The 16,672-nt window shown below is 42.1% G+C and overlaps 1 protein-coding gene across 1 annotated transcript; it reads left to right on the top strand.

Moving 5' to 3' along the window:
• Positions 1–2,037: 2,037 nt before the first annotated feature.
• MBOAT4 (membrane bound ghrelin O-acyltransferase MBOAT4) lies at positions 2,038–8,451 on the top strand. The gene is made up of 3 exons (XM_010953224.3): positions 2,038–2,745; positions 5,045–5,269; positions 7,419–8,451. Exons 1-3 carry the CDS (start codon positions 2,624–2,626, stop codon positions 8,380–8,382), a joined length of 1,311 nt encoding a protein of 436 aa, XP_010951526.3. The 5' UTR covers positions 2,038–2,623; the 3' UTR covers positions 8,383–8,451.
• Positions 8,452–16,672: the final 8,221 nt, after the last annotated feature.

The raw sequence follows: 16,672 nt of genomic DNA, 5'->3' as shown, positions 1-16,672 counted from the left end.
TCAGAGAAACCCTCTCTCACCACCAAGTAGAAACAGGTCACTTTTGCTATAGTATTGGTTTTCTCCATGGGATAAGGATAGCACTTATTCCCTGTGGTACTTTATTTTACTATCTCCCATAAAGATCAAGTTCCATGAAAATAAGGCCATATGACTTTGTGTCTACTCAGCAGTGACCACAGTACCTGACACATAGTTGATACTCAAAAAAAAAGTTGACTAAATGTATAGATGAATTTAGAACACTCTGTTATCTCTAAGTATGTAAGCACCTATTCATTTTCAAGCAATGTCTGTCTATATTAATTTGAAAGACTTCCATGGCATGGGTAATAGCATTCTCCAGAGAAACAGAAGCAATGGGAGATAAACACACACACACACACACACACACACACACACACACACACATATTTGTTTTAAAGAATTGGCCTATGTGATTATGTAGAAGTAGATCTCCAGGCTGGAAATTCAGGGAAAAGTTGATGTTGCAGTCTTAAATCCAAAATCTGCAGGTTGGAAACTCAGGCAGGGTGTCTATGTTACACTCTTGAGGCAGAATTGCTTTCTGGGGGGAAAAACCTGTCTTTGCTGTTAAGGCCTTCAACTGATTGGATGAGGCCCACCCACATTTTGGGTGGTAATCTGTTTTACTCAAAGTCTACTGATTTAAACCTTAATCTCATCTAAAACTTCACTACAGTATTTAGACTGGTGTTTGACCAAACAACTGGGCCTGAGTTGACGCAAAATTAACCATCAGAGCATGCTTATAAGAACCATTGTATCAATATTAGGTATAGTGTCTAGGGCCTATAAGCTTTTCGGGGAACCTACAAAATGTTTGAGATGTGAAAGTAAAATGTGCTGATTCCAAAATGCAAAAGAAAATGTACAAGTATGAATTAATATTTAATTCAATGACAAAAAATTGTAAGCTTTTTCCCTAACAAATTAAGTGCAACTCCATTCTTCTGTACCTCACAACTATATTTAATGGGGGTTGCATTTTAATATGTTTAATATGATTTGAACTTATTTGTAGCCTAGGGAGTTCCCTCTTCCCCATTAATTCCTCTACTGTTTGTCTAGGTCTGTGACATCTGTGGCCTGGAATAAACAATCCATCTGTTAGGAAACATCCTCCCAGAGTCAACTGAAGCATTCCCACTTCTCCACTTCCCTTGCATTTAAAAATGTTCCTACCTCTGCAGATGATTGCTTCTTTATCTAGCCACACAGTGTGCCCGTGTTACACTGCACCTATGGTTCTTTAATGGAAATATTTGTTGCCATTTCTGTCTCCCTAGGCAATTCAGAGCTACTTGAGGGCAAGAGCCGTATCTTATTCAACCTTCCATTCTAGTGCTTAGCACAGGTCCAACATAAAATGGTAGCCCAATAATGCTCATCATTTTTATTATTCAGTTGTTTTACCTTCAGCTACATTCAACCAACCAGCTTTATCTTCTGTGCTTTTCCCTACTTTATCTAATCTTCATAATAATTCTGTTGAAAACAACAGAACAATTCTGCTGAATAACAGGCATTGCTATATCTAATTTTAAGATGAAGGCATCCAGTCTCAGAGAGGTGAAGTGATTTGCTCAGAGTTCTCCAGCTAATATTGGCTCTCTTTTAGATTTTCTCCTCTGTGCAGAGCTGTCTGTCACTAGGAGGTGATCCTTGCTCTTAAGATGCTTTGAATCAGATTATACTCTCCCATTCTTTACTTAAGGCTACTTGCTCTTGCATGTGCCTTCGGAGATGCAGAATGGCTAGTCTGGGCCAGTGTTCCAATGCACTGGGTTCAGTAGATAGACCTCTACCAGCCGAGAGATGGCCTCTTGTTCTTGCCTTGCCTCTAGGCAGGGTCTCTTGTATTTCTTGTCTAGACCTCAAAGAAAAAATTCTCTTTAAATGTTCCTCTCTACACTTCTGCTTCCTCAAAACCTTCTTAACTTTAACAAGTGCTTACTGAGTACATCGTATGTACCCAGCAGTGTTCTGTGTGTGGGGAATATAGCCATAAACAAAACAGAGTTCCTCCCTTTGCAGCTCATGTTGTAGCAGGGAGCTGGTCAGTAAAGTAATCGAGAAGTAGATATATAAGGGGGTGGTGACAGGTACTGTTAAAAAAAAGAAAGAGCATAAGGAAATACTATAGGGAGCATCAGGAGAAATGGTTGGGAGGAGGAATCTTACTCTTTTCGAACCCACCTCCCTTCATGTTCTCGCTCCCCCTCCCCAATCCGGTGAGTTGACTGTCCACCGTGGGCAAATGAGATTTTTCACTTACTTAGTGAAAAAAATATGACAGTCAGATGACTGGAAAGGCAAACACTGCAGTCTGCAAACCAAACCAGAACTTCTGAAAGCAATGCTTTTCGTACATGTCATTGTTAAGTACTGTAACTCCAAATGCATTTTGGTTTCTATGGTGAGTTCCCTTTATCGGAAAGTCCACTTTTCTACTGCTTATCTCCAGGGCTTTTGTTTGCGTTTTGCTCACCCAGGCTTTCCTAAACCACATAAAAGATCAAAAAGAGCCTGGTTGAGGCTACTCTTACAGGAAAGCACCAGTTAAGTACTCTGGAAAGGACAGTATCTTCTGTTCCAGGTCATGATGGATTGGCTTCAGCTATTCTTCCTCCAGCCTGTATCACTTTATCAAGGGGCTGCTTTTCCTTTTGCACTTCTGTTTAATTACCTCTGCATTACGGATTCATTTTCCACTCATGCCAGGTAGGTTTGATGGCTAGTTTTGCTCTTATGTCTATGAATACTACAGTAGGTCAAAAAGCTCAGATTGGAATGCAGATGTGAATATTAAATATTAAATACACTGGTTGTGTTTAAGTTATCATCACTGCCACTGATTATTGACTACTTGATCATAAATATATCTGATAGAGTGAATCGGAACTGAAAATTGACATCATGTCTGCACTGACTCAGCCAAAATTTGATAGGTTCACAGTAAGTAGGAAAAGGCTGAAAGTAAACCAGGGAGAGATGGATGTTGAGGTGGTAAAGGAATTCCCCAAATGGATGCATCTATACCCCAACATCTATACCCCTCCCCGATATTCTTGAACAGTCCTAATTTCATGGAATTCTATCATTTTCAGTAAAGTTAAATTTTATTAAATATACACCTATGATTTTTAAAATGCCTTTGTATGATTTCTCAAACTTTGTTAGATTAGCTATATCTCAATCTGGGATCCAATAACTATTATCACTAGGGATTTGATAACTTGATTGAAATGATGTTTTTTATAGCTAATAAATTCAATACATTAGAGACAGTCTCTATTTTTAAAAAGAGTTTTATGGAATATCCTTTTGTAAAGCAAAAATCCATTGCCAAAGTTCTACCTCCTAATAATTCACTTTTTTGAAAACTAGGATTTTTATATACTGGAGAATCTTAAGTAAAATTTATCTGTATCTGACAATCAGGATGGCTGAGCTTGATTAAACTGTGGTAGGTTATTACATGTTCACAACTAGTTGACAGCACTTAACCTTCGTTTAGGAGACAGGGGAGGCCCTTGTGGAAACGTTTCCTATTGAGAAAGAATCACAAACAATAAAGAAAAACAAGTGCAAAAATAAGAGTGAATTCCCGTAGGATTAAGGTTGCTGGCTCTGGAGTCAGCCTGGTGAGTCCTGGCCCCTTGCCTCTTGAGTGTCCTTGTGTGTGTGAATAAACTCTCTCTGAGTTTACCTGTAAAAGGGGAATAATGTCTACCTCATGGGGTTATTTTAAGAATTAAATAAAGATATTTCTTATAAAGGGGTTATTAGCACAATGCCCAGAATAAAATAAGTACTTAAAAAAACCACACATCCTGCATTGCACATGTGTAGGCATTTTAATGTTTACAGATCCCCAGGGCAGTTGCTTCTAGGAAGAGCTTTGCTTCAGGTTTCACTTCTGCTGTGTTAGGAAAAAGTGTTCTCCGTTATTTCCCGATGGCAGGGAGACAAAGACTTGGACCACAGTGTTCATGGGGGTGGGTGGGGGAGGAGTCAGCCCAGGCCTAGGCTGAAAGAGCAGCTCAGGAATGGCCAGGGCCTGTGGAATAGAGTCCTCACACTGAGGCACCTACCATCACCCTCAGGAAAGAAAAAGAAATTCTTGGAAAGGTGTGTGCGTCACAGGGGCAAGGGGCCGTGATCTACGCCCTGTGACGTAGAGAAAATCCTCTTTGGTTCACTTTTCCTGTCCCTGATCACTCAGTCCCTGTTTCACATTTGTTCTGGCCTCTTTGTTCAGATTTATTAATTAATTCAAAGGAAAAAACAAACCAACCTCTGTATACTGTGCAAAGGAGAGCTGAGTCTTCATAATGTGGAGTCCCTGGGGCCTCCTCAGATCCGCCAGGCACCACGAGGCACCTCCACAAACCACTTAACTGATGTGGGTATTTATGTTTTAAAAAAAGCTCTGAGTCATGAGATCTTAAAATGCTATAGAGAGGATTATGGGCAGATATAAAAACTTTCTAATTGAGTTTTCAAATGCTTATCAAAGGGAGGCATTGAATTCCTTCCACCACCACCTTTTTTTAGGACCAGGGCAGTGCAACCCTATGGAAAAGGAGACTCATGTGGATGAGACGGTGTCTGGAGAGCCCTCCTAGTTCCTCCACCTGAGAGTCACATCTCTTCGGTCGGGCAGCAAGCCCACGGCCGGGTGTTTAAGATGGCCCCTCTGGGAAACTTTCCAGGCCTGTCTCCACAGGATTGTTAGGGGCAGGTGTCCGCACGGGCTTGGCAGACATCAAAGAGGGGTGCCCAGCATCCCCGAGGCAGGAATCAAGATTTGTCTCCTGAGGAAGTTGTTTACAAGTTGACTCTGGCTCTTTTCTTTGGAAGAAGACAAGGAAGACTTTGCAGGGACAACAGTGTGGCTTCTTTAGGGGGTAAGCTGGGGCCCACCTCCACTGGGCTCTCCAGATGGGTGGCCATCTGGAGTGACTCACCTGTTGCACTCTGTAAGGCAGTCTCGTGGTCGGGCCGTGCTCTCTTCCAGGTACCTCTTCCTCCTGGTGGGAGGCGGCGCCCTGGCCGTGGCTGCCATGGGTTCCTTCGCTGTGCTGGTCTTCACCCCCGCTCTGTGCGCCGTGGTTCTGATCTGTTTGCTCGGCCCCCGGGACGTCCACAGGTGGACTTTCCTCTTTCAGATGAGCTGGCAGACGCTGTGCCACCTGGGTCTGCACTACACGGAGTATTACCTGCAAGAAGCTCCTTCCACAAGGTAAGGCAGCCCCTTCCTGTGCTTTGGCACCAAGCCCGCCAGGGGTCTGCTTGCACCAGGTGGTCGTGGAGAGGACCGGGGCGTTGAGTTTGAATCTGAATTCTTCCACATCTCAGCAGTGTGAACTTGAGCCAGTCAGTTAACCTCTCTCAGCCTCAATGTCTTTCCGAAATGAAAGGTGTGTGTGTGTTGCAGGGGTAACTACCTATCCTGCAAGCCTCTTATGTTAGAGGTTATGAATGTAAGTGTAATTATATGACTAACACCCTAATAACTACCATGTGTTGCCTCCGAAGCATGGTGTCTGGCATTAGCTGTAATTGTCGTGCCCACGAGAAAGGGGGTGAACCAGAAGTCCCAGGGCTACAGGGCCAGTCTATAGGTGACTAAGCACAGTACGCACACCTCAGCGTAGGTGGTTTAGACACACAGTCAGCAGCCTCTCCTCCCTCTTAGTAGGACAGGGAAGGTATCAACCTACTGTAAACCTTTGCTGCCTTCCCATGGCACCTGCTGTGTAAGAGTTTTATTTTGATTGAGATTCAACTGTTTGTTCCATCCCCCTAGAAAAAGGGAAGTCACCCAATCCAGGGGAAAAAAAATCAGGTGCTAATTACAGTCTAGGGAAGTGTTTTCCTGAGTCGGTGAGATCACCAGGATTAGAGGGAGGGAAACAGGTATCTCTGCCATCCCGAGGCCTGTTGTCCTTGGCTCCCACTGTGATCCCTGTTGGCCTGGGTCCATAGTTGCTCCATGAGCTGGAGCTGGGACCTGTTGAGGAGGGTCAGCTCTCTGATTCTAGCTCCCTCACTATGCCATTCCTCCCACATCCAGAATCCTTTTCTTGATTCTATTTTCACCAAAGGATTGGGGCTGGCTTCTCTGAAGGCAGGCAAGATGGCAGGTGGGTAGGGGGTGGGGAGCACTGACTGTGATGTGGTGAGTTAGAGTTTTGGCAAGGAGCCGGCACCTGATGGGGCTGGAGGAGTGAGTTGAACAGGACCTGGCTGGACGGGAGGGAGGCTGAGCCAGAGCTGAAGTGGGAAGGTGTGTTAGTTTGTTCTGGATCTCATGCCAAGTACCGGGAACATGGTGGCTTCAATAACAGACATTTATTTCCTCTGTAGGCTGGAAGTCCAAGGTCAGGGTGCTGGCAGGTTCAGCTTCTTCTGAGGCCTCTCTCCTTGGCTTGTATGTGGCCGTCTTCTCCCCTCTGTGTGTGTCTGTGTCCTAGCCTCTTTTTATAAGGAGACCAGTCATACTGGATTAAGGCCCACCCTTCTGGCCTCATTTTACCTTAATTACCTCTTTAAAGACCCCAACTCCAAATATAGTTGCATTCTGAGGTACTGGAGGTTAGGACATCAATGTATGAATTTGGGGTGGGGCACATTCACCCTTTAACAGAAGGTGAGTGAACAGGGGTTGGTGGCATTTGGTGGCTACTCTGCTTACTGTTAGGATAAGTCAAGTAAGGAGATGAGTTGTCCTTAAGTCCTCAGACTCAGAAAGAAACAGCAGTGGTTGGGAAACAGTGCCATTTTGTCCCCACAGAACAGCATTCCTGATGGTAGCGTGTGTCACTGTAATTTTCATTAATTTTCTCCACAATAATCCTGCCAACAGGGTCTTCTGTGCTCTGATGGTGAAGAAGGAGCAGTTCAGGTGATTGGTTAATGACTCAGCACACACACTGAACCTCTAGCTTGACTCACTGTTCCTCAGCCCAGACCCCAAAGCCTGCAGAATCTTACAGTCAGCGATGGGTTCATATGCAAAATCTTCCTATAGTCTCTTCACGACTAAGGTTTCGTTTCTTCTACAGCAAATTTCTCCCAGATCCCTGATCCTAATCTTTATAAGCCATTCTTAGAGTTATTATACTCAATTATTTCCCTCTAATCTTCCTTGTCATTCTTTTATTTGCCTCTCTGACTAATGATTCATTTCTCCTTTTATTTACCTTTCCATCCTGCTCAGAGGAGCCTGTGGTTCTGAATTCATCCAAGCATCTTTGTGGGGGTACTGCAGGCCCTGAGGTTGGTCTTAATTGTTTACAGCTGCCCATTTGCCGTTTGTCCTGTGTGAGGGGCTGGAAGGGGTTAAAATAAATGTGGAGTGTTTTTACATTTAAAAAAATCTCTTTCAGGTTCTGCATCACTCTTTCTTCCCTCATGCTCTTGACCCAGAGGGTCACATCCCTCTCTTTGGACATTTGTGAGGGGAAAGCAGAGGCAGCATCAGGAGGCATCAAGAGCAAGAGCTCTTTGTATGAGCATCTGTGCAAGGCACTGCCCTATTTCAGCTACTTGCTCTTTTTCCCTGCTCTCCTAGGAGGCCCCCTATGTTCCTTCCAGAGATTTCAGGCTCGTGTTCAAGGGCCCAGCAGTTTGTATCCCAGACACTCTTTCTGGGCTCTGACCTGGAGGGTTCTGCAGATCCTGGGACTAGAGTGTCTAAAGGTGGTCATGCGGTGGGTAGTGGGCACAGGAGCAGGACTGACCGACTGCCGGCAGCTCCAGTGCATCTTTGTCATGTGGTCCTCAGCCGGGCTCTTCAAGCTCACCTACTACTCCCACTGGATCCTGGATGACTCCCTCCTCCACGCAGCGGGCTTTGGACCTGAGTCTGATCAGAGCCCTGGTGAGGAGGGGTACATCTCTGATGCGGACATTTGGACACTGGAAACCACCCACAAGATATCTCTGTTCACCAGAAAGTGGAACCAAAGCACAGCTCGGTGGCTCCGACGCCTAATTTTCCAGCAGGGCAGGACCTGGCCCTTGATGCAAACATTCGTCTTCTCTGCCTGGTGGCACGGGCTCCATCCGGGACAGGTGTTTGGTTTCCTCTGCTGGGCTGTGATGTTAGAAGCTGACTACCTGATTCACACCCGTGCCAATCTGTTCATCAGGTCCTGGCCGATGTGGCTGCTCTACAGAACCCTCACCTGGGCCCACACCCAGCTCATCATTGCCTACATCATGCTGGCCGTGGAGGTCAGGAGCCTCTCTGCTCTCTGGCTGCTGTGTAATTCTTACAACAGTGTCTTTCCCACAGTGTACTGTATTTTGCTTTTTCTATTAGTGAAAAGAAAGCATAAATTTAACTGACATCTTTCCCCAACCTTCATCTTATACATCCATGAAACAGACTTTAGAAAGTGCCAGATGGTGCCTTGAAGATGCACGTGTTTGAACTTTTCCATAATAAAAGTTTTTTTTAAAAAAAATATTGGATGTATATACCTCATGTCTTGGAAAAGAAATCTGTATATCTACTTTAACCAGCTATTAATACTGGTACTGAGGAACCAAAAAAGAAAAAGACATGATTTCTTCCTTTAGGGTTTACAGTTTGGGTGTGGAACCAAAGTTTAGGTTTAATATGATACATAAAAACATAAGGTACTGCGAATCAATGGCTAATGGTACATACAGATGGTCTCCAACTTACAACTCCCCAACTTTATGATGATGCAAAATTTGTATGTGTTTAGTAGAAATCGTACTTCAAATTTTGAATTTTGATCTTTCCCTGGCTAGTGATTTACAGTATGATGCTCTCCTATGATGCTGGCAGTGCAGCCGCAGCTCCCAGTCAGTGACACAATCACGAGAATATCCAACCAATAAATACACTTACAACTACTATTCTGCACCCCGACAACCAACCTCTTTTCCACTTGCAGTAGAGTATTCAATCAATTACATGAGACATTCAACACTGTATTATAAACAGTCTTTGTGTTAGATGATTTTGCCCAACTGTAGGCTCATGTAAGTGTTCTGAGCACCTTGAAGGTAGCTTGGCTAAGCTATGATATTCTGTAGGTTATGTGTATTAAATTCATTTTCAATTTATGATATTTTCAGCTGATGATGGATTTATCAGGACGTAACCCTGTTGTAAGTTGAGGGAGATCTGTACATGGACATCAAAAAATTGAGGGTCCAGTTGTTACACTTGGTTCTGGAAAGCAAGTTTAGCAAAACAAAACCAACAAGACCAAACCTAAATAGTATTATCGGTGTGTTACATGAACTAGAGATGTATCCTATCCAGAAGTAATCTGAAAACAGTCATCTGAGTAATTCTAAAATTGGTATTACCTCAGAGAAAGGTTAATAAACCGAAAATCCAGCGAAGACTAGACAACCACTTACATAACTCTTAAATACAAAACTGACCCATGAAATATGTCACACAAAGAGACCAAAACAAGAGGTAAACACTGTTTCAGTACAACTTTAAGGGTCTGGTCTTTTTTCTTGGCATATCCTAAATAACTTCTTCTGTTTCTTTCTCTGTTGGAATTTGAAATATACCAAGAGAAAGATGTCAGGACCTCCAAGTTACAGTGAAGCAATGTCATTTTAACTAGCGTTTTCCCATTACTGCCACATCTGTGGGCCACCTGGATTGTTATATAATTAATTTTTTTCTTTAACTCAACTTACTTTTAAAAACTTACCCTCCTTCTGAGCAGTAGCATTGGTGAAAATTGGCTTTAGTGTACTAACAATATTTCATTGTAATGCTCACTAAAAGAAACACATCCTTGTTTAGATGAAAAATGTTTGTATACCACTTAAAATCACTTGCTTCCCCCAGGATTACATCTGTCCCACTATAGGAAGCATTGTACAAGTATCTATGCTTCCAAAACCAATCATTTTCATCCTCCAAATATAAAATGGCAAGAAATCTTTTAATTTTTAAAACTTGACAAACATAGTACTAAGAGGTTATGGATCACTTAGAAAGTTGGGTCAGTATCACTCACCAACATTTAGGCAAACAAATAGCCCCCAGTCTTAGCACATAGCACAACAAGCAGCAAGGGCCTGGAACATATGGCAAGAATCTGTGACCTTACCCAGCACGGTTCTTTTTCTCATTACGCTCAATAGCCCAGATGAGACAATGTGGACAAAATGGGTTTTCCAGGGTTGGGAGCAGTCAAGGGGGATATGGTAGGTAGCCAAGAGGGTGTTAAGACTCTTAGACCATCACAAGCATTGAAATGACAACCCTTAGAAGCCCCCCAGAGAAGCAAGTGGGATGGTGGTGGTGATGGTGGCAGTGTCATAAATTGGGAGAAAAGTCAAATAATCATGGAAGCACTATCTTTTACAGAAAAAAAAATGTTTAACATTAGGAGAACGGTTAAGCAAATTACGATAAACTGTTACAGAGCTATTAAAAATGAATGCTTTTTTACAGAGGCACTTCTAGGGAGCTGGCTACATGAATGTATATGTGCCCCAGTTTATGAAAATCCTTTGAACTGTACACTTAAGATACGTGCAAGTTTCTGGATAAATGTTACACTTCAATAATTTTGAGTGAGTGCTTTTAATGATTAGGGAAATGCTTATGAGAGAATGTTCAATTTTGAAAATAGTTACTTAAGTCTTTCAAAGTGCAACTTGGTCTCCAAATCTACTATTGATGGTCAGGGGTAATTTCTGCTCCTCTGATTGGTTAAAACCAGGACATCTACTTCCTTCTCTTCCTATTGGCATCTTCTAGGAAGTGTTTCATTTAGCTGGATAACATAAAGAACAATGCAGTTTGAGGAAGTTAATCTAAGGAAAAAAGTCAGAGCCAGAGATGGAGACCCGAGAGCCATCTGTCTGCAGAGATCCTGGGGTCCAAGAAGGCAGGGAACAGAGAGACTCCCTTCAGTCCTCATTTCCTTTGTTAGGACTGAACTCTTTCAGTCCTGGCTCCTTGGCAACTTTATTTTCCCTTTCCTTCAGTTACTGATTGTCACTTGCAAGACTGTGCCCACTACCTCCCCAATTCCCTTTGACACGTGACTGATAGCATCTGCTTATTCTCCTCTTCTTATTAATCTATGGCTCTGATCTTGCTTCCGAAACTGGATTTGATGTTTTTCTTCTCCTGTTTGATCTAGAAAGGGCCCCAGGCCATCCCTGCTTTTTATCTCATTCTGGCTCCTATGTTGACAAATCATGCTTATCCTCTACAAATGCAAGGAAAAGGCCAGCAGCCTCTGTCCTGTGAGCAGTAGCCCTGGACAAGTGAGTTAGATTAGGTGGGCCAAGTACTAGAGCTAAGCCCCAGGTGGGCATACACCTTCTGAGCCCTGGCCTCCCACCTTGGTATCAGCCTAATTACTCTGAAGGGTTTGGTAGGAGCCCTTACAGATCCTCTCCCCGTTCGCCCCCAGGGGACCTCATCCCCTTGTTTGAAAGTATCAGCATGTGAGATTCTAGTGATTAAGAAATACCTAAAAATGGGAGAAGCCGTGATAACTGAAAAGCTCAGAATGCAGATGTTGATGCAAATAATCAACAAACAATCTATTAATAAGGAACAGATGAGAGGTTTATTCCAGCCAAGCTGAGGACTAGCCCAGGAGGGCAGTTTCCACCAAGAAAGAAAGTAACCTTTCTTTATATCTTGTCAGAACAAAGAGCATATATCAATCATGACAGAAGTACATTCCTTCAAAGTTTCAGCAGTTACAGATTAGCATGTACACAGTGAGTCAGCATGACTCTGGCATCTGGGAAGGGAACCTTATCTTCAAAGGAGTACTGGCATTGGTATTATAGGAAGGGGGGCTTTTAAGGGAAAAACGGCAAGGTTACATTTAGTTCTATGAGCTGTTTATCAAGAATTATAATTGGAACTGGCAAAAAGTAAGGGTACATTAAGTAGGGATTGGTTGGGGTCCTAAATGGTTGTTTAGTCATGAGGGAGAGACCTGAGACCACAAGGTTGCAGTTGGCAGGTGTTGTTCGGAATACGACCTTGGGCCTGGTACAGTTCCAAGAAAGTTCAAGTACTCAGAGGGGAAGAGATGTGTCTGAGACCAGATACTCAATGGCCACCCGACTCCACTTCTGTACGCCTGAACCCTGATTACTCCATTATAATTTCAATTTGTCATCACTGGCAAAGTTTAATTAGGAGATAACAAAAAGCTACAAAATTTGCCTTCTTAAGAGGACCAAGGAACCATAGATGCCATTATTTGTCTGTTGAAATGGCATTGCCTAGTAAATGTGCCACAAAAACTTCAGGTTACCTCTTGACCTCTTGTTTTGGATAAGCCGGGCTCACAGGGCAGTCCTGGCCCCCAACGCACATGCAGCTACTCACTGATGCTGGCCTCCTTTTCCATCTGCTAGCAGATGCCATGACCAACCAACAGGCAGCTAGTGGCTCTAAGTGATCGACTCCAATTGTTACATGCTTCCAAAGGAGATGATCCCATCTTGGTTTCATCTGTAATGTAGTTTTATAAAGCAAACTGTAAGGAGACTTCACTGATACACATCCAGGCTGTTGACCCATCAATCCTTGATTCATCAGTTCCACAAGAACACGGAAATGGAGGCTCAGGTGGAGACTGCTGAGGAGTTTGTCTTGGTGAGAACTTGAAGATCCTGAGAGCCAAGATCTACCTCTGCCCAAAGGATGCCACTCAGCCCATGTGACCAACATCCTGCAGGCAATCTCTCCCTGGTCACCTGAGAGGCCCTGGCAGCCAGCCTGCCAAGCTTGCTTATGAAGGGGAAGGGATCAAACAATGAGGAGCAGGCTGATGGTGAAGCAGGTCCAGTGGCTGTGAAAGAACAGATCTGACCACTGTCTCTGCAGGAGCACTGTGGAGACCAAGAGATTATGGACCTGGAAATGACCAAATGCCATAAAAGAATTGGCAATCATGAGTAATTATCCTGGTTAAAATGCCAACTATTAGACTGTAGATTCAGGTCACTTTCAACAGGTTCTTCTTTACGTGTTTTTATAACATAGCAGATGGTGCAGAAAACTTGGTTTCCTATCACCTTGGGGTTCAGCTCTGAGAGGTGAAGGGGTAGTGATTGTATTTTATATGAACTTTCTCAACTGCACCTATTTCTAAGATAAAAAAACTACACAAAAAATTTGAACAGACACTTCACAAAAGAACAGAGACTTCATTTTTGGCTGTTACAAATAATGCTGTTATTTATACTAACACTAGATTCAGAGTATTTAAATCAGAAAGAAGTTAAAGTACAGAATAAGAGGTTAGGGACAGGAGAGAAATAAGAGTAATTAAAAGAAGTGCGGTGGTCTGTCTTGCTAGATTTTACTTCCCTCTTCTTGAGATCAGGCTTGGCCATGTGACTTGCTGGTCAGTGGGAGGGGAGTGGAGGTGGTGAGCATCCCCAGGCAGAAGTTCTAAGAGCCCTGACGTGGGTCTCCATGCTGGGTCTCTTCTGCCCAAAGCCTGATGGTGTTTCTGACAGAGTGTTCTCTGTCAGCCCTGGCTCTGTGCTACAATGTCAACCCTCCAGGAATTTATAGTTATAAGAGCAAAGTGTCAATAATATTGTTTTGTCTAGTAAAGGTTTTAAGCAAGACAAATGATGACATCCCCAGGTAACAAATGGATATGGTAAACCAGTAGTTTGGACATCGTGTCCACCCGTTATTTTTTTTTTTCAAACCCTCCTCTTACATCTTCACCCCCACGCCCCCGATATGGACAATCAGAAACTTGGTGTTCACCTTTGACTCTTCTCTGTGTTCCACACAATTCATCAGCAAATCTGCTTGATCGATTCCTTTAAAATATACTCTAAATCTCACCACCTCTCACATCTCTGTATCTGGGACCCAGAGATCAGGGTGTTGGAATCAAGAAGCCCCTACTACCATGGCTGCTGCCCCAACAGCCTCCTGCACCTCAGGGAGCTGGGGAACCCACACCAGAATGCACTCTGGAGATGCTCATCTCTAGGACGCTGCCTGACAGCAGAAGACTAGCCAGCACAGAATGGAAAACCACCCTCCACCCCACTTTCGCTTCCCAAATCGTTTCCTCCTGTGAACCCATACACTTCTCCTCTGCCATATACAGGCATCAGCTTCCTTTGGTACATTCTTGTGACTGTCTTGTCTCACTAGATTGCTAGCTCAGAGAGGGATCATGTGTCCCCATCTTTTTCTGTTCCCCAACAGCATCTAGAATGCTGTCATATAGTGCATAACTGCCACTGGGAACAAAGAACTTCTCTAGTCTGCTATATGGCTCAAAATCAGTTTTCTTAATCCTTTGGAGATTAGCACCCTCTTCTTCACAGCTAGACTCATAACTAGGTTTTAGAGCTGATTCTTACCTAGATTTTGGAAGTTGATGATTTAGAGCATGACAAAAATAAATCAAAATCCATCCGTCTTAGTTTAATCCTAAGAAGCTGTTCGATTGTGAACTTTTGGAAACAATCTTAAATGCTCTATGTAAGTATACCTAGCTTTCAGGAAAACATCTGTCCAATTTTGGGGAGGTCCACAAATCTACACAAGTTCACTGACTTTTATGTCACATTATACTTATGTAATACTGAACGATAAATTGATCTGCCAAGAGAAAAAGATATTTCTGGTATTAAGTGCCAAACTATAAATCAAAATAGCTAAATGGCAAAGTAGTAATGCTCTTACAAATATGTATGGAAATACTTACTTGCTCTATAACATTTTATTATTCTCTTTTATGGTTTTTGTGATTGTAAACTGCAACAAAGTTTCTCTTTCATAGTATTAGCTATTCTACTGGCTCCTAAAATAAAAAATTCCTGATTTCTCCCTGCCAATACTGCCTCTACGTACACACAAGAAAACAGAATTATAATTGAAAAAGGAGTATTTTATGGTCTTAATTTCTCACTTGTGGCAACATTTTTGGACATTCTCTGTTTTAGTCTCTCCACCTGGAATTTACAAGCTTAAGAGTTAATATTTGAATTGTTGTGACTTCAGTGTCTAATCCTAAACCCAGGGATAAAGTCAAATAATCTTCAAGAGACTGGAAGCAAAATACACAGTACAAAGTTTCCAAAAAAAAAAAAAAATTAACGGCAAAATTGTCTTCTTCTTGAGACTTTCTGCAATTGAAAGCAAATAGTGAAGAGAGATGTAAGATATCAGAAGTCAGAAAAAGGTCTATGAGTACCTTAAGCTCAGAATAACTCCTACATTAAAGCGTGGAAAACTGAACTTTAAGGCTGAGGCTTCTGCTGCACAGCACAGTAACGTCTCCCTGTCTGGTACTCCCTTTCACAACGCCTCTTTATCTGATGTAGTTAACAAGGACAGTCTTTTAAAAAGTCCTTTCCATCACAACGGATTTCATTTGTATAAGAAGTGGGGGAACACCCTAATTAAGCCCACTGATGTACTGTGTACAGAAATGTTAGGTACTTGATTCAAGTCAGCTTGGTGACCTCATTTTTTCCCCTAACTACTTTCTAGTCTTACTAACATAGTATTGACTAGAAAATTAGAAACAAAAGGAGTGCTAGGAACAAACACTCAGTTACAAGAAAAGCCATCAAAAACACAATTCCAGAAAAATGCAGGTATGGGGTCACTTAAAATAGGAGGGAAAGAATTTACAATAACCATAAATTACCAAGGAAAACTCAAATGTTGTAATATATTCTAAGAAGAATAAAATATAAAAGGGTATATGATCCACTTAACACTTTCATCAAAACAGTTGAAATAAAACCAACGTTAGGTTTTTTGGTTTGTTTTTTTTTAGTTAAGCTTTAGTTATCTATCATATTTATTTCACAAAATATGTTCTCTTCCCTGGGACTGCCAGAAAGTTAGGAGGCCTGCAACCGAGTAAGAGCTTCCCACCCTTTACTGACAGAAAAGATAATACAGGCTTACAGGGAAGAAATATGAATTTGAAATTCCTACCAATTTTATGTATTTTACATAAAGCCTCTTGAGATCTAAAATGTACATGTCACTTAATGGTATGTTGCATGGCTCCTTGTTGAATCTGATATGCCGATTTAAAGTTACCTAAAATTTATGAATCTAGTAACATTCAATATAAATATTCTAGAGTTTACTTTTGAAATCTGGATTATTTTGACAATGCCCCCCAAATTATATTAAAGGACCTATGATCTGAATTTTTTAAAGTATATAATGAGACTATAATTAGGACAATCTGGGACAAGATTCATGTTTGATATGAGAGACAGTACTTTTCACACTGTACCACACAGATGAATTTTTTTTTACCTTTAACTGTTTGAAATGTTTGCAAAAAGCAAAATGCTCTAATAATGAATAATAAAAAATATATAATAAAACACGCAATCATAAAAAAGTTCTGAAAATTTAGGAACAAGTACAACTTTGACTTAAGATGGTCAGGAGTCTTTTTATGGCAACCAAACCTTCTATGGCTGTTTTTGTAAAAGGTGAGGTAAAACATTGGATTTCCCCAGATTACCAATCCTTTCACTACAGCTCAGACTCATAGGGCTTCACTGCAGCACTTATTACCGCGGCTTCAATTTTATTCTGGAAGCAAAACTTTCGCAAGTCTAACCATACAACGCCATCCCT

The sequence above is a fragment of the Camelus bactrianus genome, chromosome 26, assembly GCF_048773025.1.
Source record: "Camelus bactrianus isolate YW-2024 breed Bactrian camel chromosome 26, ASM4877302v1, whole genome shotgun sequence".
NCBI lineage: Eukaryota > Metazoa > Chordata > Mammalia > Artiodactyla > Camelidae > Camelus > Camelus bactrianus.
The sequence above is the reverse complement of the archived record's forward strand: the minus strand, read 5'-3'. Positions and strand labels throughout refer to the sequence as shown.

Excerpts from the sequence above, each read along its gene's own strand:
- MBOAT4 (XM_010953224.3), top strand. The coding sequence starts at position 2,624 with ATGATGGATTGGCTTCAGCTATTCTTCCTCCAGCCTGTATCACTTTAT. Across the intron at positions 2,746-5,044 it reads TCATTTTCCACTCATGCCAG|GTACCTCTTCCTCCTGGTGG; the intron begins GTAGGTTTGATG and ends GCTCTCTTCCAG. Across the intron at positions 5,270-7,418 it reads CAAGAAGCTCCTTCCACAAG|GTTCTGCATCACTCTTTCTT; the intron begins GTAAGGCAGCCC and ends AATCTCTTTCAG.